Below are 20,636 nucleotides of genomic sequence, written 5' to 3' on the forward strand. Positions count from 1 at the left end.
CACCTGACCGCGCGTCTCGACTTTGACCCCGCTCTCATCGCTCGCTCCCTGTCGCGGCCCTTCATTTCATTTCCTCAGTTCATAGCAGCCGCGAGCTCGCTAGCCAGCGTAATTCAAATGACCTTATAATTTCCTTAGCTGCGCCCGCCCACCGCCGTCAGCATCAGCGCATCAGGCGCGAGCGCTGACGGACGTGCGCCTCCGCCAATCAGCGCGGCGCGTTCCGCTGACAGACGGCGCATCGGCCCGGGGCGGGTCTGCGGCACGGAGAGGATGCAGCAGGCCGAGCATTGTGCAGTTTCACCCCGGCGGTGAGGCCCTGTGCGCGGCCGCGTGGCGTGGCTGCGGCTCCATTCATCCCGGGCAGCGCGAGCCCCCTGTTCGCGGCCACGTGCGGGGCAGGGGTCATGGAGTGGACGGAAGAACATGAGTATCCAGTTAACTTGATTCCTGAAGCTCAAATCGACAAGTCAAAAGCAAAATGATCACACAAAGATGTAGCTTTTATTAAGCCGCTTTAGATTAATATTGCGACAACGAACATGTAAAACTCTCATCTACATCTTGCTGAAACTACTCCATTAGTCAGTGACATGAGTCCAAGGGTTATCAAATGCTCCAAATTAAAGCTCATATACTCATCAACAAACTACAGTATACAGAGTTCACAGTTGAAAAAAGGAGTATCCTCTTTATTGAAGCTTCTGACGAGTCATGGAACATATTTCTTAATCATTTGAGATTACAAATGGGCCAAGGGTTACACAAATGTTACTTCCCCCATATCATGAGGTCAAAGGAACAAAAATGAGGACAATTTGCAAATGTAAAGCACTACTTGGATCAGCACTTATGGCATACATTGTCCCGGTAACGCCCCAGTGACCTCTGTATGCGACGCCTAAGAGATCAAGAGTTAGAAATGATGGCAAATGCAAACATAAGCCGAGCAGGACGAGCTTGCACCTGCAAATGAATGACTGCCACTTGAACAGACGTGTGGCTCTTTAAACGTTCTCCAGATAATCGTTTCAAAGGGACCTGCAGCGTCAGGGCTGAGAAGTGCCTTATCTCGGACAGATAAGGGCACACCCGAAAACACTATGGCTTTGGCGCTGCTGGTGTCTAGTGTTGAAGTCACTGGTAAAGCAAAGACCAAACAATGTGTGATGAAATACAAAAAAATGCCTCAAAAACAAGGAAACTCTGACCTTGAGCTCAAATCCCACACTAGACAGATGTACAATATACAACAATTATACAGATAACAGGGCGTTTATTAAAGGCAATCACTATTATAAACATGTAAACGTGCCATTATTGTAAACATATCAGTGGAATGTATAGCAGATAAATTCCACAATTAGCTGGTGTCGGCTTGAGACCATGGATAGGTCAAAACATACTTTTTTTTTTTAAAGACATACATACAATACTTTTACACAGGGTCTCAAAACAACTTTGTCAGTCCTCTAAATCAAGTCCAAAGTGACTGTACAGGTCCCGAGTGGTTGTTCCCCTCAAGGCGGCTATAAAACAAAACAATGGAAAGGTTAAAAGAGTTCAGTGTCTGCACAATATCGCAATAACTTTAATTTTCAGTCATGATTTTCCTATTTGAGTCTAAATTCAGCCTGGATTTAGTCTCAGTTTTGTCTTTATTAAGTTGTCATTTTGTTTTAATGATATTATGGTGTCAAAAAGTAAATCTACACACTATTGTGCAGCTCTAGAATGCAGAAGGTTTAGTCACACACTAAAATGACAGAGAGCAGGAATGTCACAAAATTTACAATATGGTAATTTGAAACTAAATTCAGCTATTGAAGTATTTACTGAAATGCACTAAAGTTTTCACACGCTCCAGCCTTGTGAAAAATATATTTGTTTTGTTACGTCTTGCGAATTTGCATGAACAAAACAACTAAAGACGTGCCATTTGTTGCACTATCGTTTTCAGAGGCTGCAGGTTTTATAAGGGATGACAATATTAGTTATCGTTAGGGACAAGCGTTTATATTGCTGACATTTGATGGATCGGGCATTGTTTCTGGATCTTCCAATACTGATCTGATACCAACCATACTGAGGTTACACACACACGTTTACAAATTCTGACAAGAGCTGCACGATTTGGGAAAAAGATGTAATTGATTTCTGTTCGGATTTCAAACGCATCCAGGAGAACTGACTAAAAGAAACAAATAGGTCTATAAAGTGACAAACAAATAAAATAAAGTGTTTCAGAACATGTTTGTCCAGATCAAAACCACAGTGTTTTGTTGTTGGTGGAGGAAATTGTAGTACTTAAAAAATTGAAGCTTTGCAATTTGCTCATTGCGATTTTGATGCGATTGCCCTAGATCTGACGCAGTAAATATGGACTTGAAATACCTAATTTTGAAGTTCAAAATGTCCAGCTAAGAATTTGATTACTATTATAAATTATTTTAAAATCCATACATTTGTTTTAGATTACTTACTGTGTACATTATAATACAACACCTATGTGCCATTTTAGAATCAAGCTCATTTGTGTGACAAAAGTGTATTTCTGTAAAATATAGGCTATTTAATGTATTCTTTCATGGATTTCATTAATTAATCTTCATTAGGACACAAGTGCAGACACATGTTCCACAGCCAAGACAATTAACACACTTACAATTATTATCAAAGATGCATAATGCAAAAGTCGGATCTATGATAAAATACAACAAATATACATATAAGGAGTCGATTTAAAAATGTGTTTGTCTGTAACCCTGGCGGTGTGAGGAACTTGTGTGGAAAAGTGAGACAAAGACACTCTTCTGGGGTGAACTGAGGGGCCTATCTTCTCATGAGAGCAATGGCCTGCCCACTATCTCTCAGACTAACATAGTGTTTAAGTGTTTGACGGGGCAGAAAGGGGGAACAAGGGGAAGAGCGAGTTTGTATTTGACACTGTGTATGGGACACTGTAAGTATGCATCTGTGCAGCAGACAGATGCAGGGATTGTGTAGGAGCCACTGAATGACTGCTATTGTGTCAGAGGGAAATGCCACCTCCATTCACTGTCATCATTGGGACATTTTACTGAACTGTGAAATAAGCCAAGAACAGATCAGAAACCAAGCAGAACGCAAATAATCCAAGTAAGCAACAAATAATAAGGTACCCAATTAACAATTAAACTTTATCACCCAATAGAAATCACAAAACCTTAAATGGGAAAACTTATAGAATAAAAAATGGAATATCACACTGAATTTGCATTTTTATTTTTAGATACATCATTAATTGCATGCACAGATCAGTCTAGTAACTAGAACAGATGAATAAATGAATGAATTACAAGACTGAGCTGCAAAACCTGACTGTGTTGCCCTCTAGTGGCTACTTTATTGTGTAGAAACATTAAAAATGTACCGTATGCTTGTTTCCGACTGTGTTTATCACTGTCTAAACATACTTTATTGTCATCTTCTACTAAGGAAACATATGGACTCAAAAATCAGTGCGGTAATTATGACTAAGGATGACTAGTTTTACAACGAAACATTATTTTTGTAGTCATCTAGTCCGCAAGTATTTCTATATTGATTATTTTTTGTTGACTGGTCAAATGCTTATTTATATTGTGTCTATATTTAGGCTATAAAAGGCCAAATTGGAGCTTCTTTATAGAAAATATCTACTAATCAAGTATACTTTGAATGAAATATCACAAAATATATATTCTTGTTTTATTTATAAGCATGCCATCGTTGTGACAAAACAAGTCAACTTTGCAAAGTGTTTTATACTGTTTATAATCCAGGAATCCATCAACAATAACGGTCAACAATTATTTTTGTAGCCAATTATTCTGATCCTTCGTTGCAGCTCACGAGACCCTTAATGTGTTCACAGTTTGAGCCAAGATTTTGCCCACTATCTTCATGATCATGTTGTAAGTAGAGGGACATTCTCTTTATGTGACTTCGGTACTTATTTTAATGGCCCAGGCAAACTTAGTTCATGTGCAGGTACGCCGAATGCAGAATGGTCCAGTGGTTTGAAATTACACAAAGATAAAAAATATACATATTCTTATTGTGTCCCACCGTCTTACCGATGCGTCCAAGAAGCGACTGTCCGATGTCTTTGATGTCATTGTACTCGTGCAGCTTGTCAATATGACGCTCCAGCTCCTCTACATCGAACCCTCTGCAAAACAACCAAGACACAGGATTTCACAGGATGTGTACAAAAACATATAAAACCATGAATGCGTACAAAAACATATAAAACACATAAATTGAGGTTAATTATCTGAAAAATGGACTGTAACATTACATGCAAAAGTGAAGACTACTATAGAGATATATAGATATACTCTTGTTTGAATAAGAGTGTTTACTTTACCATTATTTGTCTTATGCCAGCTATTTTTTAATTTTAATAATTTTAATTTGTATTATTATTATTTTATTGTATCTTTATTTTTATTTTTATTTAATTTTCTCCCCTCCATTCCCTACGAAGATATGAGAGGACCTGTTTACAGGGGTTTTTGTTAATAAGAGTTTTTGTTTTTGTATATAAGAGTTCTTCTATTAAGAGTGTTTTTTAAACTTCCTATAAGTTATCTGTCCTTTCCCCCTGTATCTACCTGCGTTGTAACACCAAAATTTCCCCATGTGTGGACAATAAAGGCTATCTCATCTTATCTTACTATCTGATTACAACTTTTCGTTTTCATTTCTGTAGCATTTTTTACTATAAACAATATGCACAATATTCATTCTTTTTGCATATCCTCAAAACCACCGTCACGACATTATCAATTCATCCAACCAAACTTAAATCACACAAAATTCCTAAACTTCTTCTTTTCTGTCGCCCACTCTTACAGGTCAAACTCCAGCAGACGCCAACCTCGCAGACCTTTTGCCTCAAATCTGACAGGCTTTTTAATTGGACCCGAGACAAAAATACAGGCAGAATAAACAGACACAGCTGCACTCACTCAGCCTCCAGCAGAGCGATCTCAGAGTCCAGCTGCTCTCTTCTCCTCTGCAGCTCGGACACTTCCTCCTCAGGGCTGAGTTTTGTACTTCCTGGTACTTGGAGCTGTGCAGTGAAAACACACATTTAAACATGAAGCAATGACGTGTGTAGAAAGACTAAAACGACGGTACTCACAGGTGATTTGAAATTGGAGTGTACTCTCTTGAACTTGGGGTAAGGTGTGCTAGAAAAAAAAAATGGCAGCATTTTACTTGAACAACTGGGCTGTTCATTCTCTCTAGCTCAGATTTACAAAGCTGCAGATGACAGATTAACCTACACATTTCACTAAAACATAGTGAACGCCATTATATTATAGATTTTACTAAAATATTTCCTATATTTCACCAGGTGGACAGTTTTAGGAAGTTTATAATGTTACTTCCTGGTTAGACATGAGCAGCATATGTGACATTGAGGCAATTCCACAACTGTTACCTAGTAACCAAACAGTAAACAAAGCTAAAATGAAATTACACAATAGTTATGATTTGACAATTACTTGTACCTGATAATGCCTTTAATTTGTCAGAAAGATGTGTCAGTTTCTGTGTAAATTCTGGTGTTTTATTGCGGTTGGTATCCATAACATGTTACTACTGTAGTAGTACATCTTCAAAGTATGTGTTTTATGCCAAACCGGAGAGAAAGAGAAAGAACGAGTTTTTTAAAATGCCTGTTATACTTTCTGTACATTCCAACTTGACTTTTTCTATTTTTTCTTGACTGATGTAAAACTATGATACATATTTACCACAGAGACTATCCCATTAACCAGGCATGTTCAAACTATGGCCCAGGGGGCAAATGCGGCCCTCAGACCAATTTTTGTTGGCCCCAGGCTTCCTGTTAAATTGGCTCAAACAACAAAAAACAAAAAAAATCAAACCTTTTATGTTATACCAAACTAATATTAATGTTCCAAATCTTATTAAAAGGTGTGGACGCATCGAAACAATGTCAAATGCAACATTTCGATTGGCTCACTCCATTGTCGGGTTGTTTCAACGTTTCAAAATGCGGCCCTCAGTGAAAAAGGTTTGGACACCCCTGCTAAGTCATAATTAGAAAAAACATGAGAACGTGTGCACTTTTTAAAAATACATTAAATAAATACAGCAAATCTCTCAAGATTTAAAGCTGCACGATGCAACTCTTCCGAGGGAGCCTGTCTGGAGCTGTTATCATTTTGCCTGGAACACTGCACACTTAAACAGGTTTTTATTTTTGTTAAACCATAATTAGGCAATCGAAACACAATGTAGGCTTTCATTATTAGCCTAATATGGTTTAATGTGTGACGTCCAATGTGTAGCTCAGGACCCGTCTAATAATTATCAATATATGCATATACCATCTCCTAGCTTTTACTATATGTAGTTGGGAGACGAGGGAAAAAAGGGGGTGAAAAAGGTAAAAGTTTATTTCAATTACAAATTAGTTCAGGGGTTTTGGCAGCATTCCTCTCTAGTCCTCTTTTACTACGTAGTTCGGAGACGAGGGGAAAAAATGCAAGATTAGGAGTTGTGTCAGATGTGTGTGCTAAAAACTCCTGAATTTGAATAAATACCGAACAGACAAGTATAGTAAGGCAAAGCTAACGTCTCCGTGAGAGAAGTTACACAGTGCACCTTTAATTGCATGATTTAAACCGTGACGCAGTTAGCATACCTTCTATGCACTCCTTTTCTCAACTCATGTGCCTCTGGTGTCGAACTGTGATCTTTAGTAACACTGACAATATTTTCTGTCGATTGATTTGCATCCATTTTGCCTTGAACCCGGTGCGCACAAGAAGTAACGTTTTCCACTATTGTAAACAGGAAGTGTTCGACATTTCGCGGTTTACGTCACCAGAGATTTGATTGGTTCTTAACCGGAAGTTGTTCTATTCAGAACGACTAGTTCAATTTCGGTCTATTTATCTTGTATATTCTTATAATTCTTGCTCAGACATGTTTTAGTTGGATTTTGGCCTTCCCTAAACAACCCCCCCCATATACTCTGAAAAGTTTGCGGGCGTAATTACTCGTATATTTAACATTTTGTTGTTGTTGTTGTTGTTGTTGTTGATGTTGTTGTTGTTGTTTTTCTTTTTTTAATAGTCTTGTATGTCATAAATTGTTTAGCCTTGGCCTAAATATTTTATTTTTAAAGCATGAACTTCTAGTGGCTTGAAATTGTTTCTGTGTCATTGTTTCTAACAAACCACAAGATGGCAGCAAAGTAGATTACTTTTACTAGAGAGCCAACTGAAGGCCAAGCACTTCTTTTATTATAATATTTAGCTTGTAGTGCTGGAGCTTGTGTAATGATCACAATTTTAGACCCACTGGTCTAAGCAGAGAGTGAACACTCCCTCCCAAGGGCGTAAAGACAATAGACCGCAATGGACCGCTATAATACAAAGTCAGCTTTAGGTCCCATTTATTCTAGAAGCTCAGACAGTAGAGCCATTTATTATGTCAGACCCTTTGGTTCAGTGCAGTGGGCACATGGCCAAGAAAAGACAGTGCAGCAGAGAACGAGACTTATCTCTTAAAACAGGACCAGAGACACTAGTGAAAAGAGGTAAGAAAATTAAGTAATTGTGTATTTAGGAACAGTGTTGTCACTATTCTTTGGTTCTGTTTTAGCCCAGTTTAATTCTAATGTAGACTTGATTTGGTCCTGTTCTAGTCTTGGTTTAGCCCTGGGCTTGTTCAGTTTCAAGCTTAATCATACTTTAGTCCTTACACTGTGCATGTATGCACCCACCCATTTACAGTTCAGATACATAGGTCCCAAACAAATATGCACAACAGTCATAACCTTTTCCCAAGTCAAATGTTTTTGTTCTCTTCTGTTTGTTTTGTTTAAATAATGAATGTTACTTAAAAATACATATTTCTGTAAGTAAGGGATCAGAAACAAGAAATAATTAAAGCCGCAAACGGCATCCAACGGCCCTCGCGGGCCGCCGGCCTTCCGACTCTGCTCTCTGCATTTTACACAGATGGCGCTAACGCAATTATCTAAGAACTAAGACAGTGACACATTGGACATGTACAATGTTGTGCTTAACCAGTGCAAATGAACACAAATGTCGGTCAAATGTGCAGCTCCAGCGCACAGAGACCGTGACACTTGGAATAAAAATATGGATAACTTTTGATGCTCCGCTTGTGTAGATGATTCTCCCCAAATATGAACTTGATCGGGTATTCACCCTAGGAGGAGTTTGTTAAAGTGTGAAGTGTAAAAATGTGGTCATTTTAGAGATTTTGTGGTTTCCCCATAGGGATAACATGGGATGTTTCTGTCATCGCTACGGCTACGCTTTACCAAATATGACTTTGGCTCCCATACTTTTAATTTGGGGATGGCAAATGAGAATTGTGTGCAAAATTTCATGTCATTTGGAAAAACTCTATTGTTTATAGGCCACTCTGAAGGCCAAATAGTCAGAATTCTGGGAAACGTTTGCGGCTCCGTCGCACAGAGACCGTAAAAGTTATCCTTAAAATTTGGATAACTTTAGATGCCCCACTTGTCTAGAGGACGTACACCGATTTTGAGGTTGGTGGGCAAAACGCACTAGGAGGAGTTCGTTAAAGTGTGAAACAAAAAAATGTGGATATTTGAGAGATTTTGCGGTTTTCCAATAGGGATAACATGGGAGGTTTCTGTCATCGCTACGACTACGCCGTAAAAATTAAGGCATTTGTCTGATTGGCTTTTTTGATCGGGACGGCAAAATAGAATTTTGGGTAAAGTTTAGAACATTTTGGTTAAACAAATTTTTGACCTTCAATGTTAATTTATAGGTCACTCTGTAGGGGGCGCTATCGCGCACATTTCAATTTTGTCACCATAAACTGGTCCAAACTAGAAAGTTAAACAACTGATTCAAATTTGGTCCTAATCGGACTCGTTTTGATCAAATGGGAGCAATTTTTAGATTAGCAATATCCCAAAATAAGTGGTCCAACTTTGCGGCTGCGCCGCACACAGAGCGTAAAAGGTATACCAAAAATTTGGATAACTTTAGATGCCCCACTTGTCCAGAGGACGTACGCCGATTTTGAAGTCGGTGGGCAAAACGCCCTAGGAGGAGTTCGTCAAAGTTTGACGTGAACAAAATGGCTAACTCAGCTTGTTTTCATTTTCTAAGGAAGATAGCGGGCATAGGGTAAGTCTGGGGGCGTGGCCACAATAGTATTTTTTTTTTGTCCTCACGAGAGGAATGCGTGTTCCGAATTTCGTAGCTCTACGACAAAGTTGACCTCGGGGCGTCTCCCATAGGCGCAATGTATTTTGACTTTTGTCGGTGGCGCTGTCGCGCCATTTTTTTAGGAAAAAAAAATGGCCCAGAAAAAATCAAATTTTTCGCCGATTCTGAATTTTGGGCAAAGTTTGGTGAGTTTTTGAGCATGTTCAGGGGGTCAAATTAGAGCTCAAAAAGCAGAAGAACAAGAAAAATAATACAAAATATAGCCGCAAGCGGCAATGATCGGCCCTCGCCACGCCGCCGCCACACCGCCGCCACGCCGCAAGAGGAGGGGGCGCTAACGCGCCCCAATTGTCCTTTTATTACGCCTACTGCTGAATCTGTGACGCTGTCACATCTTCTCCCCTTTGTTTTACCATCAAAAAGCTATTTTATTTTGAATTCTTGGCAAAATGTGCGGCTTTGCCGCACAGACACCGTGACTCTTTGAATGAAAATGTGGATAACTTTTGATGGTCCTGAAGATGACGCCCTAAGAGGAGTTTGTGAAAGTCTAAAGTGTAAACATGTTCTGGCGATTTCCCCATTGGAATAACATGAAAGGTTTCGGTCATCGTTACGGCAACGCCATAACAATTATGACATGGGTCTCATTGACTTTTTTGATGGGGATGCTAAAATTGAGTTTTGTGTCAAATTTCATATAATTTCGCAAAACTAAACATTTAACCTCCATATAAAATCTGTAGGGGGCGCTGTGGCGCCAAATGAATTTATTTCACTTCAAGTAGGTTTAGGGCAAAGAGTTTAACAACTGATTCTAATTTGACGCAATTCAGACTTTATCTGCGCAAACGGCAGAAATTTTAAATATGGGAGATTTCTGAAATTCTAGCTACAGTTTGCGGCTTCGCCGCACCGAGACCGTGAGAGGTATCAATGTAATTTGGATAACTTTTGATGTCCCACTCCTCAGTAGCATTTTCACCAAATTTCAGCTTTTTAGGGCCAACGCCCTGGGAGGAGTTCGTAAAAGTACGACGTTTGGAAAAACTCCGAAGTCATGTTTAGCCATTTTTGAAGCAATATGGCCGACATTTGGTTGGGCGGACGGCGTTGCCGTAATGATATTTTTTACTTCTCTTGTCACCATCTACCTCTGCGCCAAATTTCATGATTCTACGATCAGATTTTTTTTGGGTCATTTCCCATCTCTCAATGCATTTTTGGTACATTTGGGGGCGCTGACGCGCCAATTTTTTTTATTTTAGAAAAGGGAAATAGCCAGAATGTAGAGAGGCACGATTTTTAGAGGTGTGAACATTTTTGTGACTTTTCGTCAATGTTCACTGGGTGAAAAATAGGGGGGTTGGTCCCGAGAAGAAGAAAGAAAGAATATTAAAGCCGCAAGCGGCATCCAACGGCCCTCGCGGGCCGCCGGCCTTCCGACTCTGCTCTCTGCATTTTACAGAGATGGCGCTAACGCAATTGTCTAAGAACTAAGACAGCGACACATTGGACATGTACAATGCTGTGCTTAACCAGTGCAAATTAACACAAATGTCGGTCAAATGTGCAGCTCCAGCGCACAGAGACCGTGACACTTGGAATAAAAATATGGATAACTTTTGATGCTCCGCTTGTGTAGATTATTTTTCCCAAATATGAGCTTGATCGAGCTATTGCCCACAGAGGAGTTCATTAAAGTGTGAAGCATAAATGTGAACATTTCAAGGATTTGGCTTTTTCCCATTTGTGACAGTATATTTGCAGCTCCACGGCACAGAGACCGTAGCACTTAAAATCAAAATATGGATAACTTTTGATGCCCCATTTGTGTAGATGATTTCCCCAAATATGAGCTTGATCGGGCAATCGGCCTAGGAGGAGTTGGTGAAAGTGTGAAGCGTGAAAATGTGGTCATTTTGGAGATTTCGCTGTTTTCCCATTTCTGACATATATTTGCGGGTCCGCCACACAGAGACCGTAGCACTTAGAATCAAAATATGGATAAGTTTTGATGGCCCGCTTGTGTAGATGATTTTCCCCAAATATGAGCTTGATCGGACAATCGCCCTAGGAGGAGTTTGTTAAAGTGTGAAGTGTAAAAATGTGGTGATTTGAGCGATTCTACGATTTTCCCATAAGGATAACATGGGATGTTTCTGTCAACGCTACGGTTACGCCGTACAAAATATGACTTTGGCTCTCATACTTGTATGATCAGGATGGCAAATTAGAATTTAGTGCAAAATGTCATGTCATTTGGAAAAACTCTATTGTTTATAGGCCACTCTGAAGGCCAAATAGTCAGAATTCTGGGAAACGTTTGCGGCTCCGTCGCACAGAGACTGTAAAAGTTATCCTTAAAATTTGGATAACTTTAGATGCACCACTTGTCTAGAGGACGTACACCGATTTTGAGGTTGGTGGGCAAAACGCACTAGGAGGAGTTCGTTGAAGTGTAAAACATAAAAATGTGGTAATTTGAGAGATTTTGCGGTTTTCCCATAGGGATAACATGGGAGGTTTCTGTCATCGCTACGACTACGCCGTAAAAATTTAGGCATTTTTGTGATTGGCTTTTGTGATCGGGACGGCAAAATAGAATTTTGGGTAAAGTTTAGACAATTTTGGTAAAACTAATTTTTGACCTTCAATGTTAATTTAAAGGTCACTCTGTAGGGGGCGCTATCGCGGCCATTTCAATTTTGTCAGCCTAAACTGGTCCAAACTAGAAAGTTTAACAACTGATTCAAATTTGGTCCTAATCGGACTGGTTTTGATCAAATGGGAGCAATTTTTAGATCTGCAATATTCCAAAATAAGTTGTCCAACTTTGCGGCTGCGCCGCACACAGACCGTTAAAGGTATCTCAAAAAATTGAATAACTTTAGATGCCCCACTTGTCCAGAGGACGTACGCCGATTTTGAAGTCGGTGGGCAAAACGCCCTAGGAGGAGTTCGTCAAAGTTTGACGTGAACAAAATGACTAACACAGCGTATTTTCATTTTCAAAGGAAGATGGCGGCCATAGGGTAAGTCTGGGGGCGTGGCCACAATGATTTTTTTTGTTCGTCCTCACGAGAGGAATGCGTGTCCCAAATTTCGTAGCTTTACGCCAAAGTTGACCTCGGGGCGTCTCCCATAGGCGCAATGTATTTTGACTTTTGTCGGTGGCGCTGTCGCGCCATTTTTTAACGAAAAAAAAAATGGCCCAGAAAAAATCAAATTTTTCGCCGATTCTGAATTTTGGGCAAAGTTTGGTGAGTTTTTGAGCATGTTCAGGGGGTCAAATTAGAGATCAAAAAGCAGAAGAACAAGAAAAATAAAAATAATAATATTTTTAGCAAAAACAATATAGCCGTTTCCACTATAACAACAAATTATACATCGTTTGAAAGCTCTAAGCCTTCCCGATGCCGCCATGGGGTGGAATCATCATTACGAGCGCTTACGCGCTTGTCACTCCCTATTCCGTCGGGATGCCCCGCCCACTCCCCATAGACTTCCATTAATTTGAGCAGATACAAGCATGGCCCATGCCTGCGGCATGGATTCTCGCGTACGGGACGATGCCAGGAGGGTTTTTGGAGGAATGCAGCGCTTCGCGCTGCTGTTGTCAACAATTAGTGAATGGGCTACGCCCATTCACTAATTGTTGACTATTTCTGTCATAGCAGGAGTAAGTATGCATGATCCATGCCTTCGGCATGGGCTAGTTCACTGTACTTGCCAGGGGCGACGGGGCACCAAACATGCGGGCTGCGCCCGCATGTTTGGTCAGACAGTTGCAACGCTGCCTTCGGCAGCGTTGCGGGAGCAATAGGCCCTCCGCCCTGCTGGGGCTCGGGCCTAAAAATAATAATATTTTTAGCAAAAACAATATAGCCGTTTCCACTATAACAACAAATTATACATCGTTTGAAAGCTCTAAGCCTTCCCGATGCCGCCATGGGGTGGAATCATCATTACGAGCGCTTACGCGCTTGTCACTCCCTATTCCGTCGGGATGCCCCGCCCACTCCCCATAGACTTCCATTAATTTGAGCAGATACAAGCATGGCCCATGCCTGCGGCATGGATTCTCGCGTACGGGACGATGCCAGGAGGGTTTTTGGAGGAATGCAGCGCTTCGCGCTGCTGTTGTCAACAATTAGTGAATGGGCTACGCCCATTCACTAATTGTTGACTATTTCTGTCATAGCAGGAGTAAGTATGCATGATCCATGCCTTCGGCATGGGCTAGTTCACTGTACTTGCCAGGGGCGACGGGGTACCAAACATGCGGGCTGCGCCCGCATGTTTGGTCAGACAGTTGCAACGCTGCCTTCGGCAGCGTTGCGGGAGCAATAGGCCCTCCGCCCTGCTGGGGCTCGGGCCTAATAATATTCCGATGCGAAAACAATGTTTCCCATTTTTCAAATATCATAAACTATACATTTTCGGAAAGCGCTCGCGCTTTCCTACCTCATGGTGTGGGTCCCTGGTCACTGACGGGTACTTTCGTTAATTTTGAGTGGGCTCCGCCCACTTTGTGTTTTTGGCCCTCTATACAGTAATAATGTTCAATTTTTGCATTACATGCTTATATGCACGGAACATGCAAGAGATGGGGAACGTATTCGTGAGCTACTTAGCGCAAATGAGTGCTTTATATGGGGATGACGACCGCTTCGCGGTCGTCATCTCAATGTAAAGTGCTCGTTTAGTGCGCACTTTTGCACGGGCTTCGCCCGTTTACAATGGTAATGTTCCATTTTCCTACTACTAATTAGTATGCACGGGGCGTGCATGAGTGAAGGAGTGCGTTAGTGAGTGTTTGGAAGTGGGCGAGCGCTTCGCGCTCGATTTCGTGCGCACTACGTGCGCACTTTCGCAGCCGTGCTTCGCACGGCCTTACGAGATTAATAGGCCTCTCGCCAGCTTGTGGCGCTCGGGCCTAAAAAATAATAATAATATTTTTAGCAAAAACAATATAGCCGTTTCCACTATAACAACAAATTATACATCGTTTGAAAGCTCTAAGCCTTCCCCATGCCGCCATGGGGTGGAATCATCATTACGAGCGCTTACGCGCTCGTCACTCCCTATTCCGTCGGGATGCCCCGCCCACTCCCCATAGACTTCCATTGATTTGAGCAGATACAAGCATGGCCCATGCCTGCGGCATGGATTCTCGCGTACAGGACAGGCAGCGTTGCGGGAGCAATAGGCCCTCCGCCCTACTGGGGCTCGGGCCTAATAATGCCATACAAATCAGGGCATATTATGTCTTGCTTTACAACAACTGTTCTAATTTGTGCTAATGGAGAATTGTGTTGAGATGTCAGATGCCACACAGCAGTAGGCCTACATTAGCATGTTGTAGTGGCAAACACATAAGGGCAAAGAGCACAAACGCTTTGATCGAACAGAATGAGGCCTCAGCAGATGGCGCAGGCCTATATGCTGTGCTGTGCAAGGCTCACAGACCAGAGGAATGATTCAAAGTGTGTCATAAAACATCCAAACACCTCTAAAGGCCACGCTACAGCTCTGCTTACCCCGGAAGTGATTATGGCTCTAAATAATTCACACAGAGTTAGACAGCAAGACCCCATCAAGTCTGCTGTTTTCTCTACACAATTAAGCAGTTAAACCAATGACAAGTGGCCTATTTGAGCCAATGCTGAATGCCCTTTACACATTTTTTATTTGCATAGCTCTAGCAATCAAAGTGCTTTCAAGTAAGCTATTATCTGCAAATTGATTTAACATAGGTTGTTCACCGTATCCCTGTTGACACTGAGATGACACGGTTTGTCGAAGCCTAAACTATAAATGCTTTGAAATAGAACATTCCCAAAAATCCAGAAGAGCCTAGAATTAGGTTTCAACTATTTGGGAAAACTGTCCTTTATTATGAAAATAGTCTGGGGCTCATCTCAGACTTATTATTGTATCCATGCTCACTTTAGTTTGGCGCTGAAACAATCCCAGACATTTATTTCAAGGTTAGTTTGCAAGATTTCGAAATGTTACTGTTCAACATTTGTACTAATATGAAACTCTACACATTTGTTCCTTCCGTCCTTGTTTGCCATTTGTCCACTTGAACATAGCCGTGTAAGAGTGTATGTTTTATTTTCTGTTACAGGTCTAGATAGATAGATAGACATGGGAACTAACATATCTATTTATTTTAATTATTCATTCAAGAACAATGTAATGCAAAAAAATATTATTATTAATATTTTATCTTATATTTTTATGTTTAAGAATATGTGAGGTTCTGTCTATAGGAGTTTTGTTTATAAGAGTTTTTCTATTAAGCTTTCTATAAGTTATCTGCTCTTCTACTTCTGTATCTTCTTGCGTTGCAACTTCGGAATTTCCCCATTGTGTGGACAAATAAAGGCTATCTTATCTAAAAAGCTGAAAAAAGCAAACCGTATGCAACTGCCATGGACTTTTATAATGTTTTATTAGCAACAGTGTGTTTGTTAGTTATACATTAAAAAACAATGACAGAAACGTTTCTGCTGCACTGAGACCGAAATCCATTTGGATCATAAAGAAGTCATCTCAATAAAAGCAGTTCTGCATTTGAATACATGTATCATAATAATCATATTCAAACTCTCATAGTTAATTATGGCACTATATTTCCTGTGCAACGGTCACATTGTTTAATAAGGAAAGCATAGCATATAAGAACTACTGTGTGTGTGGCGTGTTGTTCTGTATGTGCCAGTGTGTTTGCAGGAAAGCACATATCACAATAGAGGAAACTCAACACTTATGGCTAATGGCTGATAATAATAATGAAAATCAATTGTAGAAAAGTCCAATAAAGAAACACAAGAAGCTGCAAAATGAAAAATAAAAAAATAAAATTGCGCTTTCAAATCTTTTGTCCTTCATCGAGCTGTCCAGGCTGAGAGTACTTGAGACGAGGGATCCATGGAACAAATCTATTGAGCTTTTGAGAGAATTTCTGCCGTAGTAAAATCAGAAAATCAGTGAGTACAATGTTACGCTCTGGTACAATGAATTATATAAATCAATGTTATAAAACAGGGTACAAAACAGCAAACGGCATCTGATGGTGAAACGTTGGTGAGGTGATGGTACAAAATATGTAACTTAAGAAATGACATAACGTAAACACGCTTAGTTTGGGATTTGCTCATCACTGCAATATGATTTCAAACCACTAGATGGAGTCAAGGGCAATGTCAACGTTCACACTCACACTCACTCTTTTCACTTCATTTCATTGGCCTAAAATTACATGGGGAATTAAAGAAAACATCAATAAATATCATATATATGTGTTGTCATTATATCATCACTTATTTAGAATGTCCACAAAATAAAAATCCATTGACAATAAAGTTACTCAACCTTTTTTATCTTGTTATAAATAATTTATATTAATAGATCTTGACCATGAAATATGTACCGAATAGTCTCTCACTTAAAAATATAGATTATTGCAACCCACTACAGGGTTAAATATCGAAAGGAAATAAAAATGAGTACTGTTCACAAACAAACACAGATACACGCATGCACACAAAACAAACAGTGAGCCCCTTTGGCAGCGAACCTCCTCCCTCCACCAGGCAGGCCTTCATCTGCTTCATAGCACTCTGTGGCATTACATTAGCATCAGAAAGAAAAGGATGTGGAAAACAAGCAGGGAGGTTCATCTTCAGCAAGCCCTTCATGTCTTAAGTTTTATTGTATGGCATTGGTTTAAAACGATCATCCCACTTTCATTCCCACTGGTTGGAGTCCCTTTAATCTGCTGATGGACCAACAAACATCATCCAGCACACAAGAGGTTAACAGCACACCAGCTCCAAACATAGTTTTGTAGCAGCTAAAACACAGAGAAATCCCTGCTGAGACGTAGTGGCATTCGATCTTCTAAGGGTCAGAAAAAGTAGGGCAATTAAGATTTAAGACTCATCTAGTCTAGATTTTAAAAAGGGAAAAATGCATACGTTTTACAATATAACATTATTTGAACTTAAATTAGTTTCAGGTCCGGGACCATTTTAGTACCATAGAATCCAGTCCTGAGAGCCCTCTGTGTCCTCTGTTGTGAGGGCAGTCCAGTGGACACTAAATGACACGACTCTGGTCAGTCTCTGGCTTCTCAGCTCCAGCACACGGTCCACACAGCTAGACATCAGTGCTGATGCTACAGCTGCGCTGGAACATGTCTCTCATGGTGACGGAGCGCGCCAGCTGCGGCTTGCGGTAGTTTGTGATGTGCACAGGCACGGGCAGGTCCAGCTCTTGCTGCTGGACACTGCGGTAGCTGACGCGCTCCCCTCCGTTCCTCAGCCCGTCCGGCTGGTGGTGCAGCTGGGGGGGCGGGGGCTGAGGCTGGGGGGGCTGGAGGTAAAAGGGCAGCTCATAGTGTGTACATGAGGGGCAGAAAGTCTGTGAGCGTGTCAGTTTCCTGGCCAGAGGGGGGGTGGAGAAGAGGGCGGGGCCATTGGCGATGGCCGAGGCGGCAGCGGTGGCCGCCACAATGTTGTGGTTGGAGTGGACTGGAGGGAGGCGGGACGTGACAGCGAAGTCTGGCTCCTCCTCCTCCGACTCGGATTCCTCCTTCTTACAACAGTAATACTGTAAAGAAGAGAGAGAAGCAGTCAGCGAAATGTGCCATGGGGATGGTTTGGGGTTGATCTCTGTGGTTGTTTGTTTATCTGTTTGATTTATAATGTATCCATGTGATGTTAGAATCAAGAAAGATCAATAATTGAACAAGCGGCTGTTCAGAAATACAGTGGATCTGCTTTTGAAGCTGCCGTATTTACACTGAAATAGCACTGGTCTAGCATCATGTTCCAGAGTGGTCATTTTTCTGTAATATTTCAGCTTAGATAGAAGCAGTCCACTGTGTGTAGTGAAAATCCTTTTTGTCCCTCCTCGCCAAGGAGCAGTAAAACAGAATATAATTTTATTTATGCAATATTGTATATTATTGCATGTGTTTATGAAAAACAGTAGGTCTCCATAAATTTGGGGCCCTTCCACAGGATTTTGTACTTAACATATGTCATTCTCTGGAATCTGATACATTTGACTTAAAGCTAGAGCGGCACACAGGCCCATTCACTCTGCAAACAGACGTGTGATCTTCTAATCACATACAGTGTACATGTAAGACATGTATACTTCATACCTTTGTCATTGGGGTTCTTTCTATCCTGTGCACAGTTATATTGTGAATGTTCTGTTATTCGTTTGTGGATAAATCATATGCCCTATTTTCTTATCTTGTTAAAAAGTTGACTATGTTGAGTTTTCGCGTCGTGGATCCCACGCTGATGCTGCACACTGTAAATGTCTCTAAACATCCTCTTTCACAACTGTGGGACAGCACTCATTTTCTAACACATTTGAGACACAATTAATTTGCTGCCAAACCTAAATGACAGATGGCTAAATTCAGAATTAATTAATTTAAAGCTTACCAAATTATTATTTATATTGTATATAGCGTTATTTTTTACTTCGGAGAGTGAGTCATAATTTATCCTGGCACCAAATGAAATTAGACATGATGCTACAAGCTGTTCAGAAAACCTGCAACACTAATTGAGCCATAGAGGAAAAACTTCAAAACATTTTGAGATCCAAGTAGCTTAGCTTTCTTCCTCTGCAAAATAAGCTGTATTTATAAGAAGTAACACTCAATCTGTTTAGGAAGTAGTACCCATATAAGCAATATGTGAAAATACTTGATTTTGATTTAGTTTATTTTTAATTCATTCATTCATTTTCTACAACTTGTTCCCGTTCGGGGTCGTGGGTGACTGGAACCCATCCTAGTGACTTAGGGCTTTAGGCGGGGCACACTCTGGACAGGGACCAACTCGTCAAAGCTTTTAAATTTTGTTTCTTATAATTCCCTAAATTACTTTGTACATGAAACAAGAGGGGATGGACCACATTAAGATATATCAATCAAATTAGGATATTTGTTGAGATTGTTATATCATCATTCAGTAATTTCTCAATAAATGTGTTCAAACACAAAAACCTCAGGTACAGATACAGTGCATCCATAAAGTATTCACAGCTTCACTTTTTCCACATTTTCTTATGTCCAAATGGATTAAATTAAAATTTTGCTTAAAAAATCTTCCACAAATATCCCATAATGATGTGAATTCTTTGCAAATATGTTAAAAAAAGAACTGTGAGTACTTTCCGGATACACTATTTTCCACATTCTCATCCTGTTGGTCAGCCTCCGTCCTGCTTTTAGTGAGTGACAGGTGCATTTAACCAATCACAGTGACAAAATGCAACAAAGTGTAATATTATTAACATTGAAGGTGTGATCTAGGCCCTAAGAAAACCATGATATCAAGTTGCACCCCGGGAAACAAGTGGCACCAGGACCTTTCAGCGTTGCTCTCACCTGCAGCCGACAGTAGCACAGCACCGCGATGATAAGCAGTAGTATTACTGTTGCTAGGATTCCACCGGTGATGACCACTGTCCCGGCTGTCATTCGAAAGGCTCTCCATCAACACCCTGCACACACAAACACACAAACACGCACATGTTGGGTTTGAATGCTTTTTGGGAACATCGCATTGGCTTCAACCTTCCCTAACTTTAAGTGGAGACACTACAGGCAATAAGATGTTTTGTTTTTTGGTCAGTTTGATCTCTCAATGTGTAAGCTTTCATGCGGAAACAACATTGTAAGATCAGCCCTTAAAGTAGCACTTACACACACCAGACTCTATTATCTTATAATCAAGATTTTGTTGATGGATCGTACAAGAAGGATTTGTAATATCGTATTTATTTATTTTAGATCAAGTTGAGAAGATATGCAAAATCCCTTCTGTATATATACAAAATGAAGCAAGGCATTTAAAAAAAACTATATTTTCACACAAAAACATTACATAATGAAAATACATGTAGGTGAGCTAGGAGTTTAAAAATAATATCACAAAATTCATCATCATGTTGTTGCTCTCAGAATAAATTATGTTTAAGATGGGAACCTAATTATTGTCTCCACAAGAGACTCTAGTGTGACACACACACACACGCACACGCACACAGACACAGACACACACACACACGCACACAGACACACACACACACACACACACACACACACACACACACACACGCACACGCACACAGACACAGACACACACACACACGCACACAGACACACACACACACACACACACACACACGCACACGCACACAGACACACACACACGCACACACACACACACACACGCACACGCACACAGACACACACACACACACACACGCACATGCACACAGACACACACACACACACACACGCACACGCACAGACACAGACATACACACACACACGCACACAGA

At 40.7% G+C, this 20,636-nt stretch overlaps 2 protein-coding genes across 2 annotated transcripts; both read right to left on the minus strand.

Moving 5' to 3' along the window:
- Positions 1–1,262: 1,262 nt before the first annotated feature.
- Positions 1,263–6,840, minus strand: swi5 (SWI5 homologous recombination repair protein). The gene is made up of 5 exons (XM_072453912.1): positions 6,707–6,840; positions 5,171–5,219; positions 4,995–5,098; positions 4,098–4,192; positions 1,263–1,529 (listed from the first exon to the last, which is right to left on the minus strand). Exons 1-5 carry the CDS (start codon positions 6,802–6,804, stop codon positions 1,465–1,467), a joined length of 411 nt encoding a protein of 136 aa, XP_072310013.1. The 5' UTR covers positions 6,805–6,840; the 3' UTR covers positions 1,263–1,464.
- Positions 6,841–15,694: 8,854 nt separating this feature from the next.
- Positions 15,695–19,816, minus strand: fam163ba (family with sequence similarity 163 member B, genome duplicate a). The gene is made up of 2 exons (XM_072455316.1): positions 19,678–19,816; positions 15,695–17,873 (listed from the first exon to the last, which is right to left on the minus strand). Exons 1-2 carry the CDS (start codon positions 19,768–19,770, stop codon positions 17,421–17,423), a joined length of 546 nt encoding a protein of 181 aa, XP_072311417.1. The 5' UTR covers positions 19,771–19,816; the 3' UTR covers positions 15,695–17,420.
- Positions 19,817–20,636: the final 820 nt, after the last annotated feature.

The sequence above is a fragment of the Eucyclogobius newberryi genome, unplaced genomic scaffold (genome assembly GCF_026437365.1).
Source record: "Eucyclogobius newberryi isolate DKJ021-1_F unplaced genomic scaffold, fEucNew1.0.hap1 SCAF_2, whole genome shotgun sequence".
In the NCBI taxonomy this organism is placed as follows: domain Eukaryota; kingdom Metazoa; phylum Chordata; class Actinopteri; order Gobiiformes; family Gobiidae; genus Eucyclogobius; species Eucyclogobius newberryi.

Coding starts and splice junctions, on each gene's coding strand:
- fam163ba (XM_072455316.1), bottom strand. CDS start 19,770: ATGACAGCCGGGACAGTGGTCATCACCGGTGGAATCCTAGCAACAGTA. Junction 17,874..19,677: donor TGTGCTACTGTCGGCTGCAG/GTGAGAGCAACG, acceptor TCTTCTTTACAG/TATTACTGTTGTAAGAAGGA.
- swi5 (XM_072453912.1), bottom strand. CDS start 6,804: ATGGATGCAAATCAATCGACAGAAAATATTGTCAGTGTTACTAAAGAT. Junction 5,220..6,706: donor AGAAAAGGAGTGCATAGAAG/GTATGCTAACTG, acceptor TTTTTTTTCTAG/CACACCTTACCCCAAGTTCA. Junction 4,193..4,994: donor ATCGCTCTGCTGGAGGCTGA/GTGAGTGCAGCT, acceptor GTTGTTTTGCAG/AGGGTTCGATGTAGAGGAGC.